Source organism: Scyliorhinus canicula, chromosome 24, assembly GCF_902713615.1.
Source record: "Scyliorhinus canicula chromosome 24, sScyCan1.1, whole genome shotgun sequence".
NCBI classification, from domain to species: domain Eukaryota; kingdom Metazoa; phylum Chordata; class Chondrichthyes; order Carcharhiniformes; family Scyliorhinidae; genus Scyliorhinus; species Scyliorhinus canicula.
In genome coordinates, this window is record NC_052169.1 from 1,597,190 (window position 1) to 1,615,378 (window position 18,189).

Genomic DNA, 18,189 nt, shown 5'->3' on the forward strand with positions numbered 1-18,189 from the left:
GTATATTTGCGTGGGTTTTTTTGTGAGCATCGCTGGTTAGGCCAGCATTTATTGCCCATCCCTAATTGCCCTTCAGAAGGTGGTGGTGAGCTGCCCTCTTGAACCGCTGCAGTCCTTGAGGTGTAGGTACACCCACTGTGCTGTTAGGGAGGGAGTTCCAGGATGTTGCCCCAGCGACAGTGAAGGAACGGCCGATATATTTCCCAGTCAGGGTGGTGGGTGACTTGGAGGGGAACCTCCAGGTGGTGGGGTTCCCAGGTATCTGCTGCTCTTGTCCTTCTAGATGGTCGTGGTCATGGGTTTGGAAGGTGCTGCCTAAGGAGCCTTGGCGAGTACTTTCCAAACCCATCCAAGTGGGAGGGGAGACTGAACACACACTCCAATGATGTCCTGCTCCAGCCTCCTGGGTGAGACGTTGGGCGAGGTGGTGCCCATGGAATAAGGCAGCATTTTCAATCGGGAGTGGGGTGTCAAAACTTGGAGGAAAAAACGTGTGTGAGTGTGGGAGGGGTTGGGGGGGGGGGGGGGGGGGGGGGATCAATTGCTGATTCCAGCCAGATCTGCATCTTACTCATTCTGTACCACTTGGCAATGACAAGGTGGAAAATGTGAATATTGTGGGGGTGGTAGGGGCAATCACATCCAGAGCGGGATTGCCACCAAAATCAACAGTGTGTAGGTCACCAAAGCAGCAGCTCCACCCAGGCGGGATGCTTCTGGCTCCACAGCTCGTTCTCGCCATATAATTTAAACATGGAATTAAACCACACAGAGAACGGGTGGACTGACTCATCTCTTTATGAATGAAGCTGTGTTGAGCCCCCAGAGCTGTGACGCCTTGTTAAAAATACCCTGGCATTGTAATGTGAGAGAGTCTGTGGTGAGGGGCTGGTCTGGGGAACAAGTCACTCCCACCATCTCCACTCAGACTGCTGGAGAGAGAGGAAAAGTTTGGGAAGGAGTTTGGAAGCGCATGTGGGAGACAGATGGCTGCAATGAGAGGCTCCGTTATATTGGCCACATCTTCAATGCTGTACCTCTTACCTATTCTACTGTCAGGCATGGCACTAACCTCTGCAGGTAGGCAATCTTCATTCATCATTTAAACAGTTTTGCTGCTCTCTGGGACGGGGGGAAAGTCTTCAGATCAAATATTCGGAGATGAAATCGGTCATTAAGCGGCGGTGAGGATTGAACTTGGCTGCTGACACTTTAGTTGCAAAGGCATTTTCCTCTTCTCGGCCCCTGCGTCTGAGTTCACTTGTTACAAATATCTGGGGTTCCTTATTAGATCAGCGCAGTGATGATATCCGCAGCCTTCACTTACTATTTGCATGAGAGGTCCCGGTTAAGTAGTAATACTTCAAAGTATCAGCTGTCAACAGTCACTCTCCCAGTTCTGCTACTTGTCCCCCTCTTAAAGGGGGCATGCAGTCCGGGTCTGAGCAGAATCCTTTTGCAGGTCCTTTAATAGGCTATCTCCAGCGAAGCTATTCGGTCTGCAATTAAATGTGACACTGCAATACAACTATATTTCACTATTATACCGATATTTGCTCAGATAAAGCACACCTATTTACAGCTTATAGAGACCATTCTACCCATAGTATTCGCACCTCATTATCACAGAGGGTTTAGGTACAAATCTACTGGCTATGTTTCAACACTGAAGTTCTTCTAATCAATGGAGGAAGTTAGCTGACCCCCCCCCCCCCCCCCCTCCCCTCATTCCCATGTCCAGCACGGTAGCATCGTGGATAGCACAATTGCTTCACAGCTCCAGGGTCCCAGGTTCGATTCCCGGCTTAGGTTACTATGTGGAGTCTGCACATTCTCCCGTGTCTGCGTGGGTTTCCTCCGGATGCTCCGGTTTCCTCCCACAGTCCAAAGATGTGCAGGTTAGGTGGATTGGCCATGATAAATTGCCCTTGGTGTCCAAAATTGTCCTTAATGTTGGGTGGGGTTACTGGGATATGGGGATAGGGTGGAGGTGTTGACCTTGGGTCGGGTGCTCTTTCCAAGAGCCGGTGCAGACTCGATGGGCCGAATGTCCTCCTTCTGCACTGTAAATTCTATTCTATTCTATTCATAATAAGTGTTAATTTTGATAATGAGGTTGGATTGTAAGGGGAGGATGGTGTTTGACTTTATCATAGAATTTACAGTGCAGAAGGAGGCCATTCGGCCCATCGAGTCTGCACCATAATGGTGACTTGATCTGAGTAAGTGGGATTTGAGCCTTGTCATTGAGAATAGATCAGTGCTCCTGTGGGTAGTGCAGTGACACAGTGATTACATTATTGGACTAAGGGCGGCACGGTACCACAATGGTTATCACCGTTGCTTCACGACGCCAGGGTCCCGGGTTTGATTCCCGCTTGGGTCACTGTCTGTGTGGAGTCTCCACGTTCTCCCCGTGTCTGCGTGGGTTTCCTCCGGGTGCTCCGGTTTCCTCCAACAAGTCCCGAAAGACGTGTTGTTAGATGAATTGGACATTTTGAATTCTCCCTCTGTGTACCCGAACAGGCGCCGGAATGTGGCGACTAGGGGATTTTCACAGTTACTTCATTGTAGTGTTAATGTAAGCCTACTTGTGACACTAATAAAGATTATTATCATAAACGGGCAGAACGGTGGTGCAGAGGGTTAGCCCTGCTGCCTCACCGCGCCGAGGTCCCAGGTTCGATCCCGGCTCTGGGTCACTGTCCGTGTGGAGTTTGCACATTCTCCCCGTGTCTGCGTGGGTTTCGTCCCCACAACACAAAGATGTGCCGGGTAGGTGGATTGGACATGCTGAATTGCCCCTTAATTGGAAAAAAAATTAATTGGGTACTCTAAATTTATTTTAAAAAAATATTATTATTATAATAATAACAGAGGTAAAAACAGAAAATGCTAAAAATGCTCAGTACCTCAGGCAGCACGTATGGAGCGAGAAACAGAGCTGATGTTTTAGGTTGATAAACCTCCCTCATCCAGAGGCCTCGACTGGTGATCCTGACACATGAGTTCAAATTTAAGTAGTTAGAGAATTTAAAACGTGATTAATTAAATAAATCTGCAATGAAAGCCTATCGTCCCTATTGGTGACCATGGGCAGCACGGTGGCACAGTGGTCAGCACTGCTGCCTCACGGCGCCAAGGTCCCAGGTTCGATCCCGGCCCTGGGTCACTGTCCGTGCGGAGTTTGTACATTCTCCCCATGTCTGCGTGGGTTTTGCCCCCACAACCCAAAGATGTGCAGGGTAGGTGGATTGGCCACGCTAAATTGCCCCTTAATTGGAAAAAATGAAGTGGGTACTCTAAATTTAAAAAAAAGTAATGGTGACTGACCATGAAGCTACTGGGTTGTTGTAAAAACCCATCTGGTTCTCCAGTGTCCTTTAGGGAAGGACAATTGTTCAGTCATCAAGGAAGCGGCTCATCGAGTAATAATAATAATAATCTTTATCGTCACAATTAGGCTTACATTAACACTGCAATGAAGTTACTGTGAAAATCTCCTAGTCATCACATTCCGGCGTCTGTTCGGATACACAGAGAAAACTCAGAATGTCCAATTCACCTAACAAGCTCGTATTTCGGGACTTGTGGGAGGAAGCGGGAGCACCCGGAGGAAATCAACGCAGACACGGGGAGAACGTGCAGACTCCGCACAGTCAGTGACCCAGCCGGGAATCTAACCTGGGACCCTGGAGCTGTGAAGTAACTGTGCTAACCACTGTGCTACCATGCCACCTAATTGCACCAAGGGCAATGAGGGATAAATGGTGACCTTCACAATGACCAGTGGACATTTGTGAATGAATAAAAACAAAAATACAGCTGAGAAAATATTCTTCACTACATTTTGTACGATTAATCCTCTTTTGGGATGGCTGTGAGTGGGAACTTCCTCACTCAGAAAACCCAACTAACCATATGGTGGTGTAAAGAATTCAGTTCATGCACATTCTCCCTGTGTTTGCGTGGGTTTTGCCCCCACAACCCAAAGTTGTGAAGGGTAGGTGGATTGGCCACGCTAAATTGCCCCTTAATTGGAAAAAATAAATTGGGTACTCTTAAATTTATTTTAAAAAAGAAGTCAGTTCAGTAAGAACTGTGGATGATGGGGTGAATCTAGGCGTGGTAGCTTAGCCTTGAGTTGGAATGACTCATGTGCAAGACCTATGTTTGGAGTTACTCATGGAGATATGAGTATGGCTCTGAGATTCATTGAACCAACGCACAGTTCAAAATCAGAGTTAAGTTATCCAAAAAAAACTCTCAAATGTAAAATGTACAGTTGTTTATTTTCGCCCCCTGTGATTTATGCATTGAATAACCAGTTCACTTCAGTGGATTCTACCCCTCCGGCGGGATGCTCCGTTATGCTCTGTTACAATGGGGTTTCCCATTGTGGGGCAGCCCACGCAGTCGGGAAAACAGAGCATCCCGCCGGCAGAGAATCCAGCCCCAGAACTTTCTTTTACATTAAGGGGTAATTTAGCGTGGCAAATCCATCTACCCTGCACATCTTTGGGTTGTGGGGTGAGACCATAGTCACGGGGAGAATGTGCAATTTCCACACGCCCAGTGACCCAGGGCTGGGATCGAACCTGGGTCCTTGGCGGCGTGAGGCAGCAGTGCTAACCACTGCGCCACCGTGCCGGCCAATCAGTTCACTTCAGATCTTACTCCTGGACTGGGATTTGAAATTCAGACCCTCGGTACAATGTCTGAAATGGAGTATTATTGGGACGGAGCAAAGTTGTTGCATTACTTTTCTTCCAGGCCCTCTGAGTTAAAGTGTTTCTGCTAAACGTCCTTTCCATAAATAGAGCTGGTTCTGTGAGCATACACAGTCCACACCACTCATAATTGTTGCAAGTAACTGACATCAGAAGTAATGTTTAATGTTACTGAGGTAATCACATGTAAATAGATTTGCAATAACACGGCTAGATGTTAAGTAATGGAGCCACTATGCAGTCTTCAAACTCTCCACTCTTCATTCTTTATGGCTTTCAAACCTTATAAAGTAGAAAGTCAGCCCAGATGTTGGCTCCTGCTTTAGAAATAATAACTTTAATGGAAGCAAACTTTCAGAGAAATTGGTTGTTGGCCAAAACAAACAGTGCAGCCTATTTACCATTCTAACTGAAAGTTAAAACTCTCTAAAAATAAGCTGTAATCTGTTAATATTTACATAGTCTTATTTGTGTTTTTTTAATTTAAAGACTGGGTATGTATAGACTGAATACACACCCAAAAATGCATTATCGGGGAAGGTAACAAATAACTGCACCGAAACAGAAAATGGTGGAAAATCTCAGCAAGCCTGACAGCATCTGTGGACAGAGAACAGAGCTGACGTTTCCAGTCTGGATGACTCTTTGTCAGAACTGGAAATAGGGTCATATTTATACAGTTGTGGGGCAGGTGGGGGGTGGAGGAGGATAGAGGACCAGGGATGGGTGGAGGCTGGGGAGAGATTGACCGAGATGTCACGGACAAAAAGACAAATGAATGTAAATGGGGGTGATGGTGGTTAAGATGGGAGCTGATAGTGGCACATTGAGAGATCAGACTGTGTTAACTGCAGAACAAAGGTGAGCAGTGTGTCAAAGGAAAGCCTAAACCAGGGAACAAATGGCCTTCGAGGGGTGGGGAAGGGATACTTGGTCAGGGAAAAACAAAATGGAAAGCTCGGTGAAAACGGAAATGGAAAAGCAGATTGATGGCAGAAATGAAAATGAATTGATAAAAATAAAAATGGGTAAAGGTGGAGGAGAGAGTTCACAGTCTGAAGATGTTGAACTCAATGTTAAGTCTGGAAGGCTGGAAATGAAATGAAATGAAAATCGCTTATTGTCACGAGTAGCCTTCAATGAAGTTACTGTGAAAAGCCCCTAGTCGCCACATTCCGGCGCCTGTTCGGGGAGGCTGGTACGGGAATTGAACCGTGCTGCTGGCCTGCCTTGGTCTGCTTTAACAACCAGCAATTTAGCCCAGTGTGCTAAACCAGCCCCTGTCGGGAGATGAGGTGTTGTTCCTCCAGTTTGCGCTGGGCTTCACTGGAACATTGCAGCAGGCCAAGGACGGACATGTGGACGTGAGATCAGGACGGTGAGTTAAGATTGCATGGGAAAATGCCGTGGGAAGGGGGTGAGGTGTTGGGGGTGATGGAGGAGTGGACCAGGGTATCCTGAGGGAATGGTCCCTGCGGAATGCTGATGGGGGAGTGAGGGTAAGATGTACTTTGTGGGGGTATCATGTTGGAGTTGGTGGAACTGGAGGAGGATGAGATGTTGAATGAGGCTGGAGGAGTGAAAAGTGAGGACAAGAGGGACCCTACCCTGGTTCCAGGCCAGTTTAACTCACTTGGCTTCGGCAGGCGGTGGCATAGTGGTATTGTCACTGGACTAGTAATCCAGAGACCCAGAGTGATGCTCTGGGGATCCAGGTTCAAATCCCACCACAGCAGATGGTAAAATTTGAATTCAATAAAAATCTGGAATTAAAAGCCTAACAATGACCATGAAACCATTGCTGATTGTCGTAAAAACCCATCTGTTTCATTAATGTCCTTTAGGGAAGGAAATCTGTCATCCTTACCTGGTCTGGCCTACATGTAACGCCAGACCCACAGCAATGTGTTTGACTCTTAACTCTTACCCTCAAGGGTAATTTGGATGGGCAACAAATGCTGGCGCAGCCTGCAACAGTCACGACCCATGAACGAATTTTTTAAAAGCTGGTTTGTGATGCAGAGCTAGCCAGCAGCGCGGGTTCAATTCCTGCACTGGCTGAGGTTATTCATGAAGGCCCCACCTTCTCAACCTTAACCATTGCCTGAGGTGTGGTGACCCTCAGATTAAATCACCACCAGTCAGCTCTCCCCCTCAAAGAAGAAAGCAACCTATGGACATCTGGGAGGGAGGAGAAAGGGTAAGAGCAGAGGTGCGGGAGACTGGACGGACACGGTTGAGAGCCCTGGCGGCCACAGTGAGTGGGAAACCACAATTAAGGCAGAATGAAGACATGTCAGTAGCACTGATTTGGAAAGTGGCATCATCGGGACAGATGCGATAGAGGGGAAGGAACTGGGAGAATGGGATAATGTTCGGACAGGATGTGGGGTGTGAAGGATCGAGGTAGCTGTGGGGTTTGTAATAGATACTAGTGGACAGTCTATCCCCAGAGATTGACATAGGGCGGTCAAGGAAGGGAAGTGTCAGTGATGGAACATATGAAGGTGATCGAGGGGTGGAAATTGGAAGCAAAATTGATCAATTTTTCCAGGTCCAGATGGAAACATGAAGTGGCACCAAAACAGTTGTTGATGTCCCGATAAAAGAGTTGTGGAACGGGGATAGAGTAGGACTGGAACAAGGAATGTTCCACATACCCCATAAAGAGATGGGAAAATTGGGACCACATGGATACCTTTGGCTTGGAGGAAGTGAGGCGAGTTAAAGGAGAAATTGTTCAGTGAGGTGACAAGTTCAGCCAGATGAAGGAGAGTGTTAATGGACGGGGAATGTTCAGGCCTCTGCTCGAGGAAGAAGGGGAGAGTCCTCAGACTATCCCGGTGGGGAATGGAGGTATAGCGGGATTGGACATCCTGGTGGGGAATGGAGGTATAGAGGGATTGGGCATCCTGGTGGGGAATGGAGGGAGAGGGATTGGACATCCTGGTGGGTAATGGAGGTATAGAGGGATTGGACACCCTGGTGGGGAATGGAGGTATAGAGGGATTGGACATCCTGGTGGGGAATGGAGGTATAGAGGGATTGGACATCCTGGTGGGGAATGGAGGCATAGAGGGATTGGACATCCTGGTGGGGAATGGAGGTATAGAGGGATTGGACAGCCCAGTGGGGAATGGAGGTATAGAGGGATTGGACATCCTGGTGGGGAATGGAGGTATAGAGGGATTGGACACCCTGGTGGGGAATGGAGGTATAGAGGGATTGGACAGCCCAGTGGGGAATGGAGGTATAGAGGGATTGGACATCCTGGTGGGGAATGGAGGTATAGAGGGATTGGACATCCTGGTGGGGAATGGAGGTATAGAGGGATTGGACATCCTGGTGGGGAATGGAGGTATAGAGGGATTGGACATCCCGGTGGGGAATGGAGGTATAGAGGGATTGGACAGCCCAGTGGGGAATGGAGGTATAGAGGGATTGGGCATCCTGGTGGGGAATGGAGGTATAGAGGGATTGGACAGCCCAGTGGGGAATGGAGGTATAGAGGGATTGGACAGCCCAGTGGGGAATGGAGGTATAGAGGGATTGGACAGCCCAGTGGGGAATGGAGGTATAGAGGGATTGGACATCCCGGTGGGGAATGGAGGTATAGAGGGATTGGATATCCTGGTGGGGAATGGAGGTATAGAGGGATTGGACACCCTGGTGGGGAATGGAGGTATAGAGGGATTGGACATCCTGGTGGGGAATGGAGGTATAGAGGGATTGGACATCCTGGTGGGGAATGGAGGTATAGAGGGATTGGATATCCTGGTGGGGAATGGAGGTATAGAGGGATTGGACACCCTGGTGGTGAATGGAGGTATAGAGGGATTGGACATCCTGGTGGGGAATGGAGGTATAGAGGGATTGGACATCCTGGTGGGGAATGGAGGTATAGAGGGATTGGACAGCCCAGCGGGGAATGGAGGTATAGAGGGATTGGACAGCCCAGTGGGGAATGGAGGTATAGAGGGATTGGACAGCCTAGTGGGGAATGGAGGTATAGAGGGATTGGACAGCCCAGTGGGGAATGGAGGTATAGAGGGATTGGACATCCTGGTGGGGAATGGAGGTATAGAGGGATTGGACATCCTGGTGGGGAATGGAGGTATAGAGGGATTGGACATCCCGGTGGGGAATGGAGGTATAGAGGGATTGGACACCCTGGTGGGGAATGGAGGTATAGAGGGATTGGACATCCTGGTGGGGAATGGAGGTATAGAGGGATTGGACAGCCATGGGAAAGAGGAGGCGGTTCGCGTCGAGGAACAGGAAATTGTGAATATGATGTAGGATATTGGCGGAATCACAGATGTAGGTGGGAAGGGACTGGACAAGAGGAGAGAGGATGGAGTCAAGATAGAAAGAAATAAGTTCAGTGACACGATGGGCCCACCTGGACAGTCCTTTGTGTGGATTTTGGGAGGGGGTAGAAGAGGGCTGTCTGGGGGCGGGGGGGGGGGGGGGGGTGGCAGGAGGGTGTGGACAGTCCTGCGTATGAATTTTGGGGAGGGGTTAGAAGCAGGCTGTTTGGGGGGTGGAGGTGGACAGTCCTGTGTGTGGATTCTGGGGAGGGGTTAGAAGCGGGTTGTCTGGGGGCCCAGGGGTGGGGGTGGACAGTCCTGTGTGTGGATTTTGGGGAGGGGGTAGAGACGGGCTGTCTGGGGTTAGGAGATTACCAGGTTGGAAGCTGTGAAGGGAAGACCTTCTGAGGAGATGAGGTCAGTGACAGCCCTGGAAATAATGGCTTGATGCTCAGTGATAGGGTCATGGTTTGGGGGAGATAGGAGGAAGTGTCTGAGAGGGAAGCGTCTGGGAGGGAAGTGTCTGGGAGTGTCTGAGAGGGAAGTGTCTGAGAGGGAAGCGTCTGAGAGTGTCTGAGAGGGATGTGTCTGAGAGGGAAGCGTCTGAGAGGGAAGCGTCTGGGAGGGAAGCGTCTGAGAGGGAAGCGTCTGAGAGGGAAGCGTCTGAGAGGGATGTGTCTGGGAGTGTCTGAGAGGGAAGTGTCTGAGAGGGAAGTGTCTGGGAGGGAAGTGTCTGAGAGGGAAGTGTCTGAGAGGGATGTGTCTGGGAGGGAAGTGTCTGAGAGGGAAGCGTCTGAGAGGGATGTGTCTGGGAGGGAAGTGTCTGAGGGGGATGTGTCTGGGAGTGTCTGAGAGGGAAGTGTCTGGGAGTGTCTGAGAGGGAAGTGTCTGAGAGGGAAGTGTCTGGGAGTGTCTGAGAGGGAAGTGTCAGGGAGGGAAGCGTCTGAGAGGGAAGCGTCTGAGAGGGAAGTGTCTGGGAGTGTCTGAGAGGGAAGTGTCAGGGAGGGAAGCGTCTGAGAGGGAAGTGTCTGGGAGTGTCTGAGAGGGAAGTGTCTGAGAGGGAAGTGTCTGGGAGTGTCTGAGAGGGATGTGTCTGAGAGGGAAGTGTCTGAGAGGGAAGTGTCTGGGAGTGTCTGAGAGGGAAGTGTCTGAGAGGGAAGCGTCTGAGAGGGAAGCGTCTGAGAGGGAAGTGTCTGAGAGGGAAGCGTCTGAGAGGGAAGTGTCTGGGAGTGTCTGAGAGGGAAGTGTCTGAGAGGGAAGTGTCTGGGAGGGAAGTGTCTGAGAGGGAAGCGTCTGAGAGGGATGTGTCTGGGAGGGAAGTGTCTGAGAGTGTCTGAGGGGGATGTGTCTGGGAGGGAAGTGTCTGAGAGGGAAGTGTCTGAGAGGGAAGTGTCTGGGAGTGTCTGAGGGGGATGTGTCTGGGAGTGTCTGAGAGGGAAGTGTCAGGGAGGGAAGCGTCTGAGAGGGAAGTGTCTGAGAGGGAAGTGTCTGGGAGTGTCTGAGAGGGAAGTGTCTGAGAGGGAAGTGTCTGGGAGTGTCTGAGAGGGAAGTGTCTGAGAGGGAAGTGTCTGGGAGTGTCTGAGAGGGAAGTGTCTGAGAGGGAAGTGTCTGGGAGTGTCTGAGAGGGAAGTGTCTGAGAGGGAAGTGTCTGGGAGTGTCTGAGAGGGAAGTGTCTGAGAGGGAAGTGTCTGGGAGTGTCTGAGAGGGAAGTGTCTGAGAGGGAAGTGTCTGGGAGGGAAGTGTCTGAGAGGGAAGCGTCTGAGAGGGAAGTGTCTGAGAGGGAAGTGTCTGGGAGTGTCTGAGAGGGATGTGTCAGGGAGTGTCTGGGAGGGAAGTGTCTGGGAGGGAAGTGTCTGGGAGTGTCTGAGAGGGATGTGTCTGAGAGGGAAGTGTCTGAGAGGGAAGTGTCTGAGAAGGAAGTGTCTGAGAGGGAAGTGTCTGAGAGGGATGTGTCAGGGAGGGAAGCGTCTGAGAGGAAAGCATCTGGGAGTGTCTGAGAGGGAAGTGTCTGAGAGGGAAGTGTCTGAGAGGGAAGTGTCTGGGAGTGTCTGAGAGGGAAGTGTCTGAGAGGGAAGTGTCTGAGAGGGATGTGTCTGGGAGTGTCTGGGAGGGAAGTGTCTGAGAGGGAAGCGTCTGAGAGGGAAGTGTCTGAGAGGGATGTGTCTGGGAGTGTCTGAGAGGGAAGTGTCTGAGAGGGATGTGTCTGAGAGGGATGTGTCTGGGAGTGTCTGAGAGGGAAGTGTCTGGGAGTGTCTGAGAGGGAAGTGTCTGAGAGGGAAGCGTCTGAGAGGGAAGTGTCTGAGAGGGATGTGTCTGGGAGTGTCTGAGAGGGATGTGTCAGGGAGTGTCTGGGAGGGAAGTGTCTGGGAGTGTCTGGGAGGGAAGTGTCTGAGAGGGAAGCGTCTGAGAGGGAAGTGTCTGAGAGGGATGTGTCTGGGAGTGTCTGAGAGGGAAGTGTCTGAGAGGGATGTGTCTGAGAGGGAAGTGTCTGAGAGGGAAGCGTCTGAGAGGGAAGCGTCTGAGAGGGAAGTGTCTGAGAGGGATGTGTCTGGGAGTGTCTGAGAGGGAAGTGTCTGGGAGTGTCTGAGAGGGAAGTGTCTGAGAGGGAAGCGTCTGAGAGGGAAGTGTCTGAGAGGGATGTGTCTGGGAGTGTCTGGGAGGGAAGTGTCTGGGAGTGTCTGGGAGGGAAGTGTCTGGGAGGGAAGTGTCTGGGAGTGTCTGAGAGGGATGTGTCTGAGAGGGAAGTGTCTGAGAGGGAAGTGTCTGAGAGGGAAGTGTCTGAGAGGGAAGTGTCTGAGAGGGAAGTGTCTGAGAGGGAAGTGTCTGAGAGGGATGTGTCAGGGAGGGAAGCGTCTGAGAGGAAAGCATCTGGGAGTGTCTGAGAGGGAAGTGTCTGAGAGGGAAGTGTCTGGGAGGGAAGTGTCTGAGAGGGAAGTGTCTGGGAGTGTCTGAGAGGGAAGTGTCTGAGAGGGAAGCGTCTGAGAGGGAAGTGTCTGAGAGGGATGTGTCTGGGAGTGTCTGAGAGGGAAGTGTCTGAGAGGGATGTGTCTGAGAGGGATGTGTCTGGGAGTGTCTGAGAGGGAAGTGTCTGAGAGGGAAGTGTCTGGGAGGGAAGTGTCTGGGAGTGTCTGAGAGGGAAGCGTCTGGGAGTGCCTGAGAGGGAAGTGTCTGGGAGTGCCTGAGAGGGAAGTGTCTGGGAGTGTCTGAGAGGGAAGTGTCTGAGAGGGAAGTGTCTGGGAGTGTCTGAGAGGGAAGTGTCTGGGAGTGCCTGAGAGGGAAGTGTCTGGGAGTGCCTGAGAGGGACGTGTCTGAGAGGGAAGTGTCTGAGAGGGAAGTGTCTGAGAGGGAAGTGTCTGAGAGGGAAGCGTCTGAGAGGGAAGTGTCTGAGAGGGAAGTGTCTGGGAGGGAAGTGTCTGGGAGTGTCTGAGAGGGAAGCATCTGGGAGTGTCTGAGAGGGAAGTGTCTGAGAGGGAAGTGTCTGGGAGGGAAGCGTCTGAGAGGGAAGCATCTGGGAGTGTCTGAGAGGGAAGTGTCTGAGAGGGAAGTGTCTGGGAGTGTCTGAGAGGGAAGTGTCTGAGAGGGATGTGTCTGAGAGGGAAGTGTCTGGGAGTGTCTGAGAGGGATGTGTCTGAGAGGGAAGTGTCTGAGAGGGAAGTGTCTGGGAGTTGGCCTTCAGCCTCTGCGAGGTAGAGGTCAGTATGTCCGACAACAACAACCCACCCTTGTCAGCTGGTTTGAATTGGATTGGATTGGATTTGTTTATTGTCACGTGTACCGAGATACAGTGAAATGTATTTTTCTGCGAGCAGCACAACAGATCATTAAGTACATGGGAAGAAAAGGGAATAAAAGAAAATACATAATAGGGCAACACAAGGTGTACAATGTAACTACATAAGCATTGGCATCGGATGAAGCATACAGGGTGTAGTGTTAATGAGGTCAGTCCATAAGAGGGTCATTTAGGAGTCTGGTGACAGTGGGGAAGAAGCTGTTTTTGAGTCTGTTCGTGCGTGTTCTCAGACTTCTGTATCTCCTGCCCGATGGAAGAATTTGGAAGAGTGAGTAAGCCGGGTGGGAGGTGTCTTTGATTATGCTGCCCGCTTTCCCCAGGCAGCGGGAGGTGTAGATAGAGTCAATGGAAGGGAGGCAGGTTTGTGTGATGGACTGGGCTGTGTTCACGACTCTCTGAAGTTTCTTGCGGCCCTGTTTGATGACAAAGTCAGGGTTGGATCTGAGAGTGCGAGTGGAGCAAGTTCAGAAGGAGACAGGTTAGAGTGTGGGAGAGGAGCAGAGAAATGGAGATGGTTGATGTCATGCCGACAGTTCTCATTGAAAAGTTCATGACTAGGTAAGTGGCCAGAGGGAGGGGTCCAGGTGGAGGGAGAATACTGGAGGTGAGTAAAAGGATTTGTTGAACGGGCCCAAGGACTCCTGCCCGAAGAAGTGAGCTCAGAGATGAAGGCGGCGGAAGAAGAGTTTAGCGTTGTGTCGCACCTGAAATTGATTGGGGTGGGGGCATAAGGGTATGAAGCTGAGTACAGCACGTTCAACCTCAGAGAGGGGAAGGCCAGAGGGTATGGTGAATTCTTGAATGGGGCCCCCAAGAGACAGTCAGGGGTGGAGGGTCCTGGATGAGCGTTAGTAACGATAAGTTAGTATCGATAGGTATCGTTAGTATTGATAAGTCTGAACATAAAACACAGAATTCCTACAGTGCAGAAAGAGGCCATTAGATCCATCGAGTCTATACCAACCCTCTATAAGAGTACCCTAACCTAGGTCCACTACCCAATCCCTATCAACTCACCTAACCTGCACATCTTTGGATGCAAAGGGTCAATTTAGCAAGGCCAATTCACCTAACCTGCACATTTTTGGACTGTGGGAGGAAACCGGAGCACCTGGAGGAAACCCACGCAGGCACGGGGAGAACGTGTAGACTCCGCGCAGACAGTGACCCAAGACCGGAATTGAACCCAGGTCCTCAGCACCGTTAGGCAGCGGTGCTAACCACTGCGGCACCATGCCGCCCTACTGCTGGATTCAGATCTCGAGCGTGTGCATATGGCGGTGCACGGCACTGAGCGTGCATTTCAGGATGCAGCGAGAACAGCATCTCAAGGAACGTTGTGTAACTGCACATATTCATTTGGTTTGTGTCAGTAGCAGGGGAATGGCCAACAAAGACACTTGGGGGAATCAAGGGCTAAATATTGCATTGCACCTGTTTATGAGACAATAAAGACAAATACTGAAGTGTCCAGTGTGGCATGCAAGCACACGTTCTGTGCAGAATGGATGCCACATACCATGTTGGCTAGGGTGCCCTGTAGCCACCCAGGACCTTTGCCTGAAACAGTCATTCGGCTCATTGTTTGAGAAAATTCAGAGCCTTAAGTTCCTATCTGGCCCTTTCCTGAAGCTGGTTCACACCTGACCACAACATGGATGATTGATTTTGCGCTCTGTTTTACCAGATGCACAATGGTCAAACCAGTAGTCTTTAAAATTGTTTACCGGGGGGGCTGCACGGTTGCACTGTGGTTAGCACTGCGGCCTCATGTCGCCGAGGTCCCAGGTTCGATCCCGGCTCTGGGTCACTGTCGGTGTGGAGTTTGCACATTCTCCCTGTGTCTGCGTGGGTTTCTCTCCCACAACCCAAAGATGTGCCGGGTAGGTGGATTGGCCACACTAAATTGCCCCTTAATAAGAAAAAATGAATTGGGTAATCTAAATTTATTAAAGAAGAGTGGTGGAGCATTGAGGAAAGATAGATCTACAAAATTATGAGGAGCATAGACAGAGTGGATAGTCAGAGGCTTTTTCCCAGATAGAGGAGTCAATTACTACAGGGCATAGGTTTAAGGTGCGAGGGGCATGGTTTAGAGGAGATGTATGAGGCAAGATTTTTTACAAGATGCCACTTAAACGTCACTACCCTCTGTGTAAAAAGATTTGCCTCGTACATCTCCTCTAAACACGGGGAGAATGTGCAAACTCCACATGGAGAGTGACCCAGAGCTGGGATCGAGCCTGGGACCTCGGCACTGTGAGGCAGCAGTGCTAACCACTGTGCCACCATGCTGCCCTCCACCACTCTTTCAGCCAACTTGGTCTTGCCTCCTCGAATTCCCTCCCCAAATTAACTCCTCCTTTCCTGCTTTCATCAATTTTCCCATCTGCCTCTGCTTGATGCCTCATTGGTGTTTCACTGAAAGCATTTTTTGCACGACACCGTAAGGTACACAAGCTGACATCTGTTTTAGGCTTTTGGACCTTGGGGCCCAGTGCGACACACCTGATTAGGAGTAAGCCTACTCAAGACAGCTTGTTGTAGGATGTACCATCAGAATTGTGTCTTGTTATTGGTTCCTGTATCAGTACTTCACACAGCTTATAAATACAACCCACAGAGGATGGAGCCACTAACCTGAAACAGGAAAACCTTATTACACAAAAGTCTTCTGCAAAACGAATTCACCAATTTGCTCAAGGTCAATGCCTTAATTAAAAATTTATATTTAAGTGGCACTAAATTTATTCAAAGCTTTTTTTCCAAATTCTTCCTGTCCCACCTTGGCATTGGTAGAAGTGGCGCATTGGTATAATCTCAGGTTAATTATATGAGGAAACAGTGACAATATAATAATAATCTTTATTAGTGTCACAAGTAGGCTTACATTAACACTGCAATGAAGTTACTGTGAAAAGTGCCTAGTCGCCACATTCCGGCGCCTGTTCGGGTGCACAGAGGGAGAATTCAGAATGTCCAATTCGCCTAACAAGCATGTCTTTCAGGACTTGTGGGAGGAAAACAGAGCACCCGGAGGAAACCCACAGAGACACGGGGAGAATGTGCAGACTCCGCACAGACAGTGACCCAAGCGGAAATAAAATCCGTGACCCGAAAGAGTGAAAATAGATAAGTCCCCAGGGCCAGATGGGATTTATCCTAGGATTCTCTGGGAAGCTAGGGAGGAGATTGCTGAGCCTTTGGCTTTGATCTTTAAGGCATCTTTGTCTACAGGAATAGTGCCAGAAGACTGGAGGATAGCAAATGTTGTCCCCTTGTTCAAGAAGGGGAGTAGAGAAAACCCCGGTAACTATAGACCAGTGAGCCTTACTTCTGTTGTGGGCAAAGTGTTGGAAAGGTTTATAAGAGATAGGATGTATAATCATCTGGAAAGGAATAATTTGATTAGAGATAGTCAACACGGTTTTGTGAAGGGTAGGTCGTGCCTCACAAACCTTATTGAGTTCTTTGAGAAGGTGACCAAATAGGTGGATAAGGGTAAAGCAGTTGATGTGGTGTAAATGGATTTCAGTAAAGTGTTTGATAAGGTTCCCCATGGTAGGCTATTGCAGAAAATACGGAGGCATGGGATTCAGGATGATTTAACAGTTTGGATCAGAAATTGGCTACCTGGAAGAAGACAAAGGGTGGTGGTTGATGGGAAATGTTCAGACTGGAGTCCAGTTACTAGTGGTGTGCCACAAGGATCTGTTTTGGGGCCACTGCTGTTTGTCATTTTTATAAATGATCTGGAGGAGGGAGTAGAAGGATGGGTGAGTAAATTTTCAGATCACACTAAAGTCAGTGGAGTTGCGGACAGTGCGGAAGGATGTTACAAGTTACAGAGGGACATAGATAAGCTGCAGAGCTGGGCTGAGAGGTGGCAAATGGAGTTTAGTGTGAGGTGATTCATTTTGGAAGGAATGACAGGAAGACAGAGTACTGGGCTAATGGTAGGATTCTTGGTAGTGTGGATGAGCAGAGAGATCTCGGTGTCCATGTACATAGATCCCTGAAAGTTGCCACCCAGGTTGAGAGGGTTGTTAAGAAGGCGACGGTGTGTTAGCTTTTATTGGTAGAGGGATTGAGTTTCGGAGCCATGAAGTCATGTTGCAGCTGTACAAAACTCTGGTGTGGCTGCATTTGGAGTATTGTGTGCAATTCTGGTCACCGCATTATAGGAAGGATGTGGAAGCATTGGAAAGGGTGCAGAGGAGATTTACCAGAATGTTGCCTGGTATGGAGGGAAGACTTTATGAGGGAAGGCTGAGGGACTTGAGGCTGTTTTCGTTAGAGAGAAGAAGGTTAAGAGGTGACTTAAGATGATCAGAGGATTAGATAGGGTGGACAGTGAGAGCCTTTTTCTTCGGATGGTGATGTCTAGCATGAGGGGACATAGCTTTAAATTGAGGTAGGTTCTTTACTCAGAAAGTAGTAAGGGCGTGGAATGCCCTGCCTGCAACAGTAGTGGACTCGCCAACACTAAGGGCATTCAAATGGTCAGTGGATAAACATATGGATGATAAGGGAATAGTTTAGATGGGCTTTAGAGTGGTTTCACAGGTCGGCGCAACATTGAGGGCCGAAGGCCCTGTACTGTGCTGTAATGTTCTATGTTCTATGACCCTGGCGCTGTGAAGCCATAGTGCTAACCACTGTGCTACCATGCTCATCCAATTTGCTCTTTTATTCTTTTTCTTAATACATAATTGCAGCAGATAACCTCTTTTCTATAAGTAATTGACGATGTTTGGTCCTGAACTAGGCCTAATAGCCAGTTGACTCAGCGACAGTGACTCAGCAGAATACTTTCTTGTTGAAATTAACCTTTTACAAAAGTTTCCCTGAGGAACTATTTTCATCTTATACGCACAGTGTATGTTCAAAAAAAATCTTCATATGTTTTCCGAAGAACAGATTGAGAACATGACACTTTTTATAGGTTAAATTTATTGGATTTGATCCCACTCGGTCTGATATTAGGCATGTTTTAGGAACAGCATGTGTCAAGTTTAATGCACATTGGATTGAGTTGTTCTCTCGTGAGTTACGCAACTTCTCATGATAACCGTAACCTTCCTCCCACCTGTAATTTCCAAACAACTTTGATGCTGGTAAGATTGCATTAGAGGCAGCATATAACTAAAGAGATTGATACCACATGGGTTTGGCATCAGTGTTCTGGCACAATGTCTAGAACAACATGTTCTGAGCTCCTATAGTTTCTCAAATTGACTTTTCAAAATTCCAAAGAGGAACTCTGCTCGTGAGAGGCCGCCACTTGGCTGGATGAAAATTTCTAGCAATGGGTTTCCTGGCTCATTGGTTGCAGCAGGTGAAAGGAGAGAAATTA

General features: G+C 49.2%; 1 protein-coding gene across 1 annotated transcript in view; it reads left to right on the forward strand.

Moving 5' to 3' along the window:
- Positions 1-952: 952 nt before the first annotated feature.
- The window catches only part of LOC119956875 (chondroitin sulfate proteoglycan 4-like), a 94,497-nt gene continuing 77,260 nt past the window's right edge, over positions 953-18,189 (forward strand). The window contains exon 1 of the mRNA XM_038784414.1: positions 953-1,080. Coding sequence (XP_038640342.1) covers positions 987-1,080 — 94 coding nt within the window. The 5' untranslated portion in view covers positions 953-986. The remainder of the gene's footprint in view (positions 1,081-18,189) is intronic.